Raw genomic sequence first — 15,127 nt, 5'->3', positions numbered from 1 at the left:
AAGATTCTCAATTCCTTCGTTCTTCACCTTATATCCATTTGATTATAACATTCCCAAGAACATGTGTAACATCATTAATTAGATTCTTGTCACTAATCATGTCATGACTAGCCTCTGAATCTATTGTAATTGACTTATAAATAAGAGAATGAGCACCTTACTTCTTAGAGGAGATGATGGCTTTTGCAGCTTTGATTAGTAGCTCAATCTCACTAAGCTGTGGGACCATCATTTGTCATTGACTTGTTCCACATTTCTCCACAATTGGATTCACTCATGAGAGAAGAGTAGGCCTCACGGTTCTCTCTATTACGACCGAGCAAATCACTATCATGTAACTTGTTTCCAATAAATTCGGTGTCGAGCCTCTTAGGCTTCGTCTTCCTAGGTGATGACTTCAGCTATGTTCAACTAAAGCCTCTCAGAACAGCTTTTGTGACTGAAACAAAGTTATATGAAAACAATTTTCATAAGGCTAAAAAAAGGATTATGCGAAACACTAATTGTATGCTAAAACCTAAATTGCAAATATTTTTATACTACATCTGTAGCCTCAATACCAAAACACATGCATAATTGACCTAAGTCCTCGAATAAACTCTTTAGCCCTTTGTCAATTACACCTTCTTGAATTTCAAGAACCCCGATCCCGATTGCCAGGGAAGGCCTGAAATTAGAGCTTAATACTAGAATTTGTTATTATAAGAGATGAATCCTTTGGATCACTCCAACTACTCCGTGTATCTAAGGTGCATGTGACGTGTCTTGCGCCAAAGATCTTGGTATGTTGTGTAACCGTTTGACCGCAAAGTAACGGATCTTAGTTATTATTTTATTAGACCTTGAGCTCGCTTCCTCGAGCTGTGAAGTACCCTTTTTAGATAAGAATAGTTAGGCTTTGCTGATGATCAAGTGGAAACTGTAAATTTAGCCCATTGCGATTGGGCCTATATCAGACTGGATTTATATACTAAATCCTTCTATAACATTAACTAAGCTTCTTCACACCCAAAAATCTTTTTCTCTTACTTATCTAACATTAACAAAGAAAGAATATCTCAAATAAATCATGTCAAAGACGAAGTTACAATAATCTTTCTTCCAAGATTCTTTCTTCATGAGAAACTAAATTTACTTAAAAATTACTTTCCTCTTCTCTACTTTTTCACAAATAAAGTAATCTTAATCGCAAGAATCTCTTTCCCATTGGTCATCACAAATGGTCCCTTTTACAATTAGTTACATGTTTTACATATTTAAGTAGAATATATTGGATAAATAAAAATCGAAGATGAAAAAAATTAAGATTATGTCCTCAAAAGATTTAGCAGTTATAGATAAAAATCTACTATATCTTTGAAAAAGGGCCCACATTTCATTGTATTGATTCAAGCCACATAAAATTGTGTATATTGGATTCGAATCTTGTTAATGACACGTGTATACGAAATCAAACAACATACATTGTATGAGGTCCAACCCAGAGGAGAAAATTAGAAGCAAAGAAAGAAAGTATATCCTTAAAAAATTAAAATTTAGAGATGAAAATCTACTATTCATATGAATGTTTACCACATGTCATTATGAATTGAAAGAGAATCGAAAGCGCGTGTACAACTTTATTATATAGTCAACACGTATATATATACACATTTGTACATATTGATTTTATGATAATTGTTGATTAAAAGTAAGGAAAATATATGGCCAAATTTGGAACAAAATAATGTTAGAACTTCCAATGACTAATTTCACTATATAAAGCCAATGCTTAACCATACTTCTTCATCCCCTCTTGCTTCTATCTAACATAAAAGAGAAAGAATGTCTCAATCAAATCGTTTCAACGATGAAGTTACAGTACCATTTCTCCCAAATATCTCTCTTCACGAGAAACTACATTTACTTAAAAATTTCTTTGCTCTTCTCTCCCTCTTTGCAATAGAAGCAATCTCCATTTTAAGAATCGCTTACCCATTGATCATCACAAATGTTCTCCTTTACTTTCGCTCCTTCATATCTATGTTTTTCCTGGCCGGTCTTGGTGGCCCCACTCTTGCAGGCGGCTCCGTCGCACTTGCATTTGCCAACATCACCGCTTACTCGTTCTTCTCCGGTTTAACCATGGGTGTAGACTCAATTTGCTCACAAGCAATTGGTGCAACAAACTATAAACTCTTCCGGGCAACAATCCGTCGAGGAATCATCCTACTCCTTGTCACAACTCTCCCTGTTTTTCTTCTATGGATAAACACCGAGAGGATTCTGAAATTGTTAAAACAGGACGAGGAGCTCGCATCCATAGCTCACACCTTTCTGCTTTACTCTGTTCCAGATCTCCTTGCTCAATCTTTCTTACACCCATTAAGAGCTTATTTCAGGACACAGTCAAAGACTATACCTTTATCCGTATGCACAGGGATTGCGAGTGTTCTCCACTTTCCGGTTACATTCCTCCTAGTGTCATACCTCGGTTTTGAGATCAAAGGTATTGCTTTGAGTGGTGCTCTGTCAAATTTCAACCTTGTCGTATTTCTCTTCATCTACATAGCTTTCTTCGAAGAAAAGCTAAGTAAAGATGAGAAGGTCTCAGAGGAGTCGTATGAACAGAGTGTGAGAGAATGGAAGAAGCTGCTTGGTCTCGCGGTACCCAGTTGTGTTGCAGTTTGTCTCGAGTGGTGGTGCTACGAGATCATGATTGTGCTTTGTGGGTTACTTATAAACCCTAAAGTATCTGTTTCTTCAATGGGTATAATCATCCAAATCACTTCCCTTGTTTATATTTTCCCTCATTCATTGGGCTCCGCAGTCTCGACTCGTGTAGGAAACGAGCTGGGTTCGAACCAGCCACAGAGAGCGAGAAGAGCCACCTTTGTCGGACTTGGTCTCAGCATCTCCCTCGGGCTCATGGCTCTCATATTCACTTTCTCAGTCAGAAAGGTATGGGCTACGTTTTTCACGGATGATGAAGAAGTCATTAATTTGACTATGATTGTTATGCCAGTTGTTGGCCTTTGCGAGCTGGGAAACTGCCCTCAGACTACTGGATGCGGCGTTCTCAGAGGGTCGGCGAGGCCGATGACGGGAGCTAATATCAATATAGCGGCATTTTATGTGATTGGTTTGCCTGTAGTAATGGTTTTAACTTTTTGGTTTGGGTTTGGATTCATGGGACTTTGGCTCGGAATGCTCGTAGCGCAGATATCATGTATGATTGGTATGATGGTGGCGATGTGTAGGATTAATTGGCCATTGGAGGCGGAAAGGGCTAGGGGGCCAAAAGCGACAGATGGCATCAGAAGCTGCAGCAATGTGGAAGATATGGAGGTTGGAAGGTTGGTAATTAGAGAGGAGTGAGTCTTTAAGAGTGACAGATTATTGCTTTTTTAATATGACTGTCTTCTTTAAAATAATAATAATAATAATAATATGAATTTCATATTTAATTGCAAGTTTGGCAGAAGATTACACAAACACTGACAGAATAATTAGTGAGACACTGTCTCTCATGCATTGTGATCTTGATAAATCATGTGTAATCTCTTTATGCTCCAACAGCTCACAGCACGGCTGAACCGTAGCCATCTTCTGATGTTCTGACTCAACTCGCAAGTAACCGAAACAATCACAAGACGCCATGTCAAATGCATGACTCACCTCCACTTTTTCATGTATCTTGCAGCTAACATAAGTATAATCACCACCAAGTACTCTCGTATCATAGTTACTACCCGTGCAAAGAAACAAGCTTACTTTGAATAGGATCGGGTGGCTTGCTCTTCCTCTGTCTATAATGACAAGAAAAATAAAATTTCACTTGTTTCTCATAGCTGAGAGCTCTCACCGTTTCATAATAAAGTAAAATCTATATCTATCTATCTATCTATCTATATCTATATAATCATGTTTTCTTCTCTCACGTTCGTCCACGTCACCCTCCACGTAAGAAAGCCGAGCGTCCTCTAGCCGCCACGCGTCCACTCCTGCTAAACGCTTCGTTTCATTAACTCTATCCGTTAGTGGGCTTCGTTTGTGTGTTCTTTATCTGGGCTTCGGGCTGCTGAGTTTGTTCCTTATCCGGCCCGATATTACATAAGTCGTCTCTAACCCTAATGTTCTTCGGACAAGAAAACCAAAGTCGCATCCCCCATCCTTTGACGGCGAGTCGATGTCGTTTCAGCTTTCACTCACCATACGAAAAGCTCCGAGTTAAGAGTTCGTGTTTAATCCACTCAATTCGCCCTCCCCCTCACCCACTAGGTGTATTCAAAGCATTCTTCAAGCTCAGAGGTGGTGTGGTTTATGTATAAATAGATGTGGTTCATCACTTTCTTACTCACAGTCGTATCAAGCAAATAACTTTTGCATAGCAGAGGCAAGCAGTGCGTCTATTACAAGTAATTTATGCAATTCATACCGTTCATCTGAAGCAAAGTGATTGTCGCTTATGTCTTACAGCTCTTACGATTGTTTACCGTTCAAAGTTTTTTATTTTATTTCACAATCTCTCTTGCCTCTGTTCTTCTTTATAGATACGCTGTATGTATAAGAGAGTATGAGTTTTTATTTCACAATCTCTCTTGCCTCTGTCCTTGAGATGTTGATTTGGGGTTTGTGATCAGGTTTCAGGAGGAATTGTTAAATCCAAGAGAAGCAAGCATGAAGAAGCTGAAAGCAGTAAAAACTTAATAGAGAAGTGTGATTGATAAATATACCAATAAGGACGATACAAAGCCTCCTGAGCCACCCAAAGATTACATTCATGTTAGAGCTAGAAGGGGTCAGCCAGCAGATAGCCACCGCCTCGCTGAAAGAGTGCTACTACCTTCAGAGAACCGATTTGGTTTTTTTTTTCTGTCCATTTTTCTGTTCAACTTTGAAATGTTGATGTTTGTGTTTGGTTATCAGGTAAGAAGAGAAAAGATCAGCGAGATGCTAACTTTACTTCAGGATCTGGTTCCTGGTTCCAGCGAAAGCAGTTTCACTTGATGAAATCGTAAACTATGTGCAGTCCTTAGAGAGACAAGTTGAGGTATAATCACATTTTGTATAAAATATTGCTTTAAAACTGGATTTAAATTCTTCTTAAGATCTGAAACATTTGTTCTGTTTTTCTTCAGCTATTGTACATGAAGCTGGCTACAATAAATCCAAGGATGGAGTCTAACCGTAATGCTGCTTTATCCATAAAGGTAAAAGAAAATATGCTTTACGCAAATGCCTGCTCAGAGCAAAGACTTCCGTTAGGATACTATTCTCTTGCCCAGAACATGCCTAGATTCTCAGACACGCAATTCCTCTCGAACTATGGATTTGTTCAAACTAAGGTAATTAGTAGATAGTGTCATAGATTAAATTTGAGTGCACTCACACATTATTATCACATTAACAACAACAGATAAAATGTAAGAATCTCAAGAAATAGTGCTAGACAAAGGATTAAATAGCAAAGTGGATTCTTGCAAGACAAGGCAAAATAAAAATAGCTCATGCCTCACCCGAGATCAACCGTCCTATGACAGAATTTACTAAAATAACAAGTCACAAGCTACAGCCACACAGGCAAAGACTGCAGAGAAAACGTAAATATGCTGCTTCGGAATCAAGTCATGGATGCAAGGCCTTGAAATAAGGATCGTTAAAGCCAAAAGTTGTCTTTCAAGTTGCAAATAGTTTATAGATATTACTATTACTATATATTTAAAAGGACACGTCAAGAAAAGTTATTCTTACACGTTGGATAGAGTATATTTGCAAAACAAACATTAGGGATGTGACTAATAAAAACAATACCAAAAGGTTATGCATGTTAGTTTTTATTTAACAGTATATAAAGATTACAAAAGCTTAACCTATTTCATAGGTCTTCATAGGTCAAATTAGCAGCGTAGAATTTGAGTTCACAAGATGAGAATCCACATTACTCTTTTAAATTAATTCTAATATGATAATTTCTAAAAGGGTGAATTTGCTGAATATACATAATAGGCAAAAAATGAAGAATATGTTCATGCTACAATAATATGGGACGGATGGGACAATTTGCGCACAAACGTGACCGAAATCTTCCTCCATGCGCGTGCACGTGATGTTGACATTCCAAACGGAAAACTGTCATACTATACTACATACCATATAATATAGTCACACAAATGATTGAACCAATTATGAGATTGGGTTTCATCCATTACTAAACTATACCATACATGGTTACAATATAATATATAATACTCCACACAAACACACATAAGTTTTTTTTTTGTGTATGCTGACAATGCTTTACCAATTTTGAGGAGGGGGTCAAAGTTAGTGAAAAAACTTAGAAATGTTAACGTACATAACAACCATACTAGGAATCAAGTTTAGTTTTGTCTTAAAGGTGCAGCCACGAAACAAAGTTTATAGGATAGAGAAAAGCATTATGTCGGAAAAAATAAAAGAAACATCATTGGTTAATACATAAAACTAATGTAGATGAATGAAGATGGCATAAAATACTTCATTGCATGAGTAGGTCCGAATTGACGCTAGAGAAAGCTGCAACCGCACATGTCTATGCTGCGACGCCAAGGAAGGCTTCTGTCAGGGTGTCTCACCGATTAAGTTGCACTGTCGCATTGATTTTCAGGAGAACAACCATCACAACACACACTAAACCTGAAAAAGCTCACAAGTAACACATGTAATTGAAAGAGACATATTATACTACATACCTTGTAGTATAGTTAGACGAAGGAGTTAACTAGATGCAAGGTTAGATTTTATCTATTGCGTGTGACTATGCCATTGCACGGTTATAACTTAGAGTTGTGCTATCTATTACAGGCTAAGCATAGAGACAATACTTCAATAGCATGCAAATATACACAAATGAATATACCATCGCTATATTTCAATAGAAAAACACTAGTAAATATACTTGGTTCTACAATATATAGTATCTCTTATAGTCTAGTCTTATCAGGTACAACATAGAGTTGTTCTTCCAACCCAGAAACGGTGGCCAAAAATGCGGCAAATACAGAGACAAATATGCGAACTTTGTTTGTTCAGGATCCAAATAGAATTCCATAACATTAATTTCGAATAACCAACAACTGTCTGAACATACCATTTTTGCGACTCTTTGAAGACTGTTCCAACCGGATCTGCAAAAGAAACGTTGGTTTGGATTAATTTCCTAATAATCCATGGCGGTGAAACAGAGTCGATGGATCCTTATGCTATACAATCAAACAGAACATACCTTGATTCGTTGCTTGGAGGAGGAGGAGGAAGAAGAGGAAGAGGAGGTGTGGAGATGATGTAACAATACATGCTGCTTTGTACTATTCTATGTTTATCAAATGAAATTGTACAATGCAATGTGTATTGTTCTTCTTCTTCAATAGTTCTACGCATTCTCTGCTTTTTAATCCACATATATCAAAAAGTACTAAAATTGTAAATCCAAAAGATGTGAAAAAGTGACCAGAAACAGTTGCTGGATCAGATGATTACACGACATGCAAAATATCACTTTCAAGAATTTCGTAAAACTTTTAAATGATCATGAAATAAAAGATGATCACATGATTAATATACATTTTGGAAAAGAAAAAATAGTTTCGAAAGAATGAGATTAACAATGAAAGTGAGAGTGAGATGAAACAGTGGAATGAAAGGTAGTTTATGTCTTTATACATATTATACAAAGAATATCATAGCCAAAAAATTGTTTTGGTTATAAACTTAATTTTTGGTGTTGCTATGTATATGCAATCCAATTTCCCTTTCTAAAAATATGTTTTTATAAGTCTACGAGTTTATAAACTATTTTTATGTTAAGTTCAAAAAAAATTTAGTTACCATATATAATTATTGTTAATTTTGTTTGAACACCATAATTCTGAAAGAAGAGCACCTTCAACGGCGGAAGAAGATCAATGTTGCATATGCATTGACAAAATTATAATAGACGAGGTTATAAATTCATTGAAATGCAACCATACCTATCATCACCAATGCATAATTGACTGGATCTGAATGAACATAAATGCCCTACATGTTGAGAAACAATTTTTTAGTCACAATGTTTTCCATTATCAGGTACAAGAAGTTCTACTCGGTTTATAACCATTTAAAATAATACAATTGTCGCATTTTTGCCTTTTCGCTTTATTTCTTATTTTCCATATTTTCTTCATTATAAACTTATTAGTACGATTAATACTAATATACAAGCAAATATAACAAAAAAATATCACACAGAATAAACAAAGGAAGGCAGAAAAAACAATAACGGTTACTAATAATATGAATTACTAGCATTCACAAAACAACTATAATAACTCTGGCAAAGAGTTTTTCTAAATAAAAATTTCATTGTCCACTATTTTATAAATCCTCCCAAAAAAATAAGGATACAATGGTATTAGAAGCACGATCTTATTCTCTTTTGATCGAATCGATTGATTTATGTATTAAAAACTATAAAAGCTTACGATTCATGACTAAAACAGAAAATAAACTAAGAATTCGACCAATTTTAGTTATATAATTGAAATTTTATGTAGACAACATAATCAAAGTCTCACCCAACTTAACATAAAATAAAATTTACACAAAATTGTATATTTTATAAAAACCGATTCATCAAATCCCGGGCGCAGCGCGGACCTTTCCTAGTTCCATAATAAAGTAAAACTACTAACTCTTCCTCTGTCCATAATGACAAGAAAAATAAAATTTCACTTGTTTCTCATAATTGAGAGCTCTCACCATGCCATAATAAAGTAAAACTACTGACTCTTCCTCTGTCCATAATGACAAGAAAAATAAAATTTCACTTGTTTCTCATAATTGAGATCTTTCACCGTGCCATAATAAGGTAAAAAACTACTGACTCTTCCTTTTTCCACAAAGGATAATTTATGCTTTGAGAATTATGCGTTGCTTTTCTAGCTCTTCTTTGAGATCTTACTTCTCGTTGATTTTAAAAGCAGAATCCAAAAATTTGGGGCAAATTCAGTTTCTGCAAGTTCTATGTTCTCATCATCAAACTCATTGTATATTGGATCGCCGTTCCAATTAGTGAAAATGTCTTCTGATGTGTGTTCTTCCTTATCAACATCATCATCATCGTCTGTGTCGTACCTGTCATATATTGGACTATAGAAATGACATGTAAAAAATTTATCGTCTTCTTCCTCAACACCATCATCAACACCATTGTCATTGTAATCATTGTCAGTGCATCACCGGCGAATTGCAGGGGTCGTTCGTTGTTTCGTTAGATTAGTCACAACAGTCACAAGAGCCGTGATTTGAGCTTGAAGGTCGGCAATAGATTTTTGGGTGGTAGGGGCATCGTTACGAATCATCGTAGTAGGCGTAGCGAGTTTTGGAACGTAGCAAAGCTCTGATACTAACTTGGCGCAGCGTATGATAAGTTGAACGGTCCACAAAGAACATTTAGGGTTTTAGAAACCTGTTCTTGGATTGATCAAAAAGTTTCTCGCCATAGCTTCTTTGAAACGAACTTCTTGAGAGATGAATTTAATGAATCAAACAATGAAGAAGCAAAACTTTAAGTTTCTTATCAAAAGTCTGATTAATATGAGAGCGTAAGCTCTGTTTATATAATTTGAATAATTATCATGTTGCCGCCAATAGTAGAGAAGATGCTGAATCACCAACCTTGACATACTTGCTCATGATTGTACTTCCAGTCCTGAAATGAATAAAGGAGAAAAACCGGAGATACATATCTCAATTACGTCAAATATTTTTCTTCATCTTTGCAAGATCACGGTTTGCATCTTTCCCTGCAAACAAAGCATATATGTCCACCACCTTGTAATCTTGCAATGCAATATTCAAACACCATGTGATCGAGCATTTTATAAATACTTTATTAACCAGCAAACTTGGTTTTTGAGGTAATGAAACAAAGATTATATCATTGAAACTTCAACATCATCAGAGTAAATCATGGAAACAGAATCTACTCGTTCTTCACATCACTCTCAGCAGGAGTCTCAAGATTCTTATCCACAACTGTCGGCTCTTGCTTGGTTACATGAGCGTCTCCGTCATCAGTCTCTGCGGGTTCAGACACAGATGCAGTTTCAGCTTCTGAAACGGTCACTTTGACAGTGCCAACAGTGGCATACTTGCTGTTGAACTTGTACTCCCAGTCCTGAAGAGCTTCAAGCTCAAAGGGACCAAGACCAGAGATATCCCAAGTCAGATCTTTCTCCTCAAACGACATCTTTGCAAGAGCTCGGCTTGCGTCTTTCCCTGCAAACAAAGCATATGGCCCTCCTGGTCCATAGAACATCCTATAAACCAACACAGAAATGGATACCCTTTCATTACAAACACAGCACATATAAAACAAAACAAATCAGTCTTAAGATTAAATCAAAAGTTCGAACATGAGTTAAGAGTTTTGAGAAATCCAAATCCCCAGCAGACATCAACAACAATACTCTATCCAAAAACATTAATATGAATTTAGAAAAAAGATAAATCTTTACTATACCAAACAAATCTTCAAATACCCAGAAATTTCCAGCCTAGGATTGAATCAAGTTCGCAAGTAGTACTCTAAATTAAACTACTCGTTAGGGTTTAAATTTATGCAAGTCCAAGTTCTTACAGGACCAATACAAAATTACAGAAAGGAGAAACCTAATGTTGGTGTTCATTGGTCAAATTTAAAGAAATTCACCTGCTTTGTGTTACGTCATAGATCTGATGTTTGATGGCCATAAGAAGGGGCTTTTGAGGATCGGAGCCATCGTACTGCTTAAGTTCCTCCTCTGTGATCTCGCCGACCTGAACAGGCTGAGGAATCGGTGGTGCTTCCTCTGCAGCCGACGATCTAGCCCTCTGATGTCGGCGAACATCATCGAAAGGCGAAGCGAACCAGCCTGAGACGACTTGGTAAATGGCGAAGGCGAGAGCGAGGGCGGTGAAGAAGACCACCGGGGAGAGACCTGTGTAAGCATGTATCGCTTCTTTTAGCGTTTGCCATAGTAGTAGCGCCATGGTTTTGGCTTGGAGAGAAGAAGGAAGAAGATTGATGTTGAAAAGGTTTTCGCACTTTCGTCTTTCTATGTAAAGTCAGATTTATTTTCTCACTTTACCTTTTTTTTTTTTTTTTGGTACCCAACACTTTACCATTTAACATTTTTCTCGAGTTGATATTCCTTTCTTTTTTTTTTTGCCGTAAACATACTGTACTAGGTGTTTTGCGTAAATATAACCAATATTAAACTCTTGTTTTATTTTTATTGAAAATATTTTTTAATTTTATAAAAATGTAACTCTAGGTAATTAAAATCTTTTTTTTTTGTCATAGGTAATGAAAATCTTTAAATATTTGTAATTATAAAACCACTTATTTTTTTTGTTCATAATTATATTTTTTACTAGATAAATATATAAAAGATTTATCGTATTTTGAAAAAAAACTATTATATTTATTGAAAAAATATTATTTAGAATAACAACACAGTAAATATGAATGATTTTTTCATTACTTTTTTGTCAATATTTTATTACTTTTTAAAAAAAAAATCTAATAAAATATGTAAATCACAACAACCCTGCTTTAAAATATATATAAAAAAAAATTAACACCAACATTGTTACTGACATCACTCAATCCCCCAACCTCTTCTTATAGTTTTTTCCAAAACTGAATATTAGAAAAATCATCAAAATATAAAAAGCCATCACCCGATAAATCAAAACTCACATTAATGTTCTGAAATAAAAAGACTAAAACATGTTACGGTTGTGCTTTATCAAAAAAAAAAAAACATGTTACGGTTGCGACTTTGTGGGTATGATTGAAAGACATTTTTAGAGTAACTAATTAGAGTAAATTTATTTATGGGATAATTTGTAAATTACTCCGATAACAGTTTGCAATTTGATAATTACACTTTCTGTTTATTTTTTTGAAAACTACACTTTCTTAAATTTTAATTTACTTTTTTATCCAAATTAGATATTTCAATAATTAAGATATAAATTCAAAATTAATATTTAAGATAAATATGTGCAATTGATGGGGTTAGTGGTTCCAAAATTTCTAATGATCAGAAGCAGATATGCTATATATCACCTTGTGTTGTGGCTTCAACTATAGTTCTATGTACGAGGGCACATACATCTCTCCTAGAATCCTAGTGTCTTTTATTTAAATATATTGGAATGCACATACTTTGATTTATTGCAAGCATAACGTGTATGCACACGGTTATGCTTATTTTTGTTCTCTTGCTTACGTCTACATGCTTGGTTTTGTGCAGTAGCTTAGTTGCTAGCTCTTAGCTTCTTCTTTTTTTCGAAAGAACTCGTAGTTTCTTCGTATTCCATTAAAGAATTAGATATAGAATATCTTCTCATGCGATGTCTCTCTAGTAATTTTTCCCATCAAAGGCTTGTGTAAAGTAGACATTATCAAGCAAAGGCAAATATGATATGTTTTTTAAAAAGAACACAAACTGATCGAGAGGATGATAGAAAGCTGGAGTTGAAGATTCGTGTGATAAAAAAAAACTTTTGTGTTCGTTGGTTTGACAGGTTTAAGATGTGTATTACAAATGAGGAGAGGCGAAAGAATCAAATATTTCTTGTAGGTTTTAAGGCGTGGTAGAGTCACGGGTCTGCCCTCTTCCTATATGCAAAATGAATAGTTGAAAAAGTCATTAGAAAAAGAGTTATGTTTTTAAGGTGGGAGAAGTCGTTTATCTCAATGAAATGCCCAGAAAGTTGTTGCTTCTATTACAAGAGAGAGCCTGGACTCATGGACTATTAACTTAAATATTTGTTTGGATACAGACACGGTTCAAATATGTATTATGATCTGATGGATCAGAAACTCTTTTTAGTGAGTGTTAACATAACCTGAAAGTTCTAATTGCAACGTAGTTTCAAACCTAACTCATTCCTGTATGGAGTTCTCTCATGTTATCAGTCAGATAAGAGTATGGAACTAGAACGAGCATTTGCAGATTTTGTGCTCTGCAATTTCAGAGTCCATCTAGCCGCATAAACGACACTTACCTCGAACTTGAACAGAAGCAGAGTTCTGCAAAGGTGTAGAACAACTGGAAAACATAACAAATATTGTGAAAATAATCAACTTTATTGTAAAATAAAAACTAAAACAGTTACCAATACCTAGAATAACCAAAACCAAATTTTGCAGAAAAAATGTTTAGAACAGAAAAACTTAAAATTCCAAAGTCCAAATTTAAGAAATATTAAAAACATATAGGATAGTTATTGTGTAGATATATTAAAAAGATATTAGGTAGATTCTCTAACGATTTTTAAAAACAGTTTAAAAACTATATATATATTAGGAATTGAGAAATATTAAGATTGCGCAATTTGGTAAATTTATATACACATAAGTGTATTTTTTTCAAAAACTTAAACAATGGTGTAGTTTTCAAATTATAATCTTATTTGAATGCATTTCTCTAAATTTTCCCGCTATTTAACTCTATATTCTGCTTAATCATTATTTTTTTATTTTTGACAACGAACGATTTTTCTATTATTCAAATCTGAGGTAGTCTGGGTAATACAACTAATGTAAAACTTTTGCAGTTTTAATTAAAGATCCCAAAAATTTATTTTGCGTTCTGGGGTTATGAAATATCTTGAAGTCCGAAAAACATATTTGCAATGTCTTTATCGCGTCCGATAACCATCCTAAGTCTAGTAACCATCCTTCCATCAAACAACTCTCAGTCCCATAAGAACAACTAGCTTGTTCGACCTAGTTTACTATATTTACTGCATTATTAAATTACTAGCCTAGCTTAATCATAAACTGCTTAGATCTTTTGTATGTCCTAGCTCCCTGTTAATTCGATTTCTAAGTGCTATAATGCGACCTCTTATTTGAGAGAGTATAAATTACTTCTTAGGATAATTTGAGTGATATCAATCATTCAATAAAAAATCAAGGACAAAGCCTGCCATATGATCTAATGAGACATATTCTGCCATATTGATCATTTATTAATTAACAGAGATAAAACATATCACGTGATCCTTTGATTGTGAATGCATATCCTACCACAACGATCAGTTGGGAAGGAAACGCTTATCATCCTAAGATAATAAACGGAGATGACATATCCTATCACTTCAAAAGAATAATAATATTAAAAATATTAATATAAAATAAACATAATTAAACCTCACCTCGTTGGTTTGAGAGTGCTTGTATACTGATAACATATTGTGTATTACTACGTGAAGGATAAATATATATATATATATATATATATATATATATATATATATATATATATATATAACAATGTTTATATTTGTTATATTAATAATATATATCTTTTGTATGTGGGACGTAGAGAATAACAATGAGTAGAGAGAGATTTTATAATCTTCTTATCCTTTATATACTAACTATACCTAGCACGGATATATTTCTTTAGCTTCCAAATTATCTGATTTTAAAATTATAACTAGATTTTAATCCGCACAACCGTGCGGATGATTATTTTTATTTGTACACACATAATTATTTGTTTTACGTGACTAATTGTAATATTTACAATTATATTGTTTGATATAATATTTTAAAATACAACAATTTTATAGTACACTTACAATAAACTTTTTTTTTAATTTTCAGTGATAGCATATTTTATATTATGTGATACAAAATTCTGAATTGAAATATATTATTGGTAAAGGATCAAAATTTTAATTGAAAAGTATTAAATTAAATTAATATCAAAAATTCAATACAAAATTCTACATGATTTTAGTTATAATTACAAAATTAATTAGATATTTTAAAAGTTTTTTTTATTGAAAATGAAATATACATTAAATTTTTAAATAAACACGAAATTAACAAATATTTTATAAAAAATATTAGGTGAAAAATGAAATTTACATTTATCTAAATAAATACGAAATTAATTAAATATTTAAAAGGTTTATTTTAATGAAAATGAATAATATATTTATATTGTAAATAAGAAGATATGAAAAGATTTTATTCATATACAATTTCAGAGAAAATATAGGAATATTTATTTGATTTTTGTTTTAGAATAATTAAAAATAATTCATATATTTATAA

At 33.9% G+C, this 15,127-nt stretch overlaps 2 protein-coding genes across 2 annotated transcripts; one reads left to right on the top strand and one right to left on the bottom strand.

Annotated features, from left to right (window-relative positions):
• The first annotated feature begins 1,732 nt into the window (after window positions 1-1,732).
• Window positions 1,733-3,446, top strand: LOC106347814 (protein DETOXIFICATION 50). Its single transcript, XM_013787415.3, has one exon. The coding sequence runs from the start codon at window positions 1,825-1,827 to the stop codon at window positions 3,355-3,357; it is 1,533 nt and encodes a 510-aa protein (XP_013642869.1). The 5' UTR covers window positions 1,733-1,824; the 3' UTR covers window positions 3,358-3,446.
• A 6,423-nt stretch (window positions 3,447-9,869) lies between these two features.
• On the bottom strand, window positions 9,870-11,143 carry LOC106347813 (membrane steroid-binding protein 1). Its single transcript, XM_013787414.3, has 2 exons — window positions 10,715-11,143; window positions 9,870-10,322 (listed from the first exon to the last, which is right to left on the bottom strand). Exons 1-2 carry the CDS (start codon window positions 11,032-11,034, stop codon window positions 9,986-9,988), a joined length of 657 nt encoding a protein of 218 aa, XP_013642868.1. The 5' UTR covers window positions 11,035-11,143; the 3' UTR covers window positions 9,870-9,985.
• Window positions 11,144-15,127: the final 3,984 nt, after the last annotated feature.

Source organism: Brassica napus, chromosome C9 (assembly GCF_020379485.1).
Source record: "Brassica napus cultivar Da-Ae chromosome C9, Da-Ae, whole genome shotgun sequence".
Lineage (NCBI taxonomy): Eukaryota > Viridiplantae > Streptophyta > Magnoliopsida > Brassicales > Brassicaceae > Brassica > Brassica napus.
Note: the sequence above shows the minus strand (reverse complement) of the source record. Positions and strands in the feature narration are given on the sequence as shown.

Excerpts from the sequence above, each read along its gene's own strand:
- LOC106347814 (XM_013787415.3), top strand. The coding sequence starts at position 1,825 with ATGTCTCAATCAAATCGTTTCAACGATGAAGTTACAGTACCATTTCTC.
- LOC106347813 (XM_013787414.3), bottom strand. The coding sequence starts at position 11,034 with ATGGCGCTACTACTATGGCAAACGCTAAAAGAAGCGATACATGCTTAC. Across the intron at positions 10,323-10,714 it reads TATGACGTAACACAAAGCAG|GATGTTCTATGGACCAGGAG; the intron begins GTGAATTTCTTT and ends GTTGGTTTATAG.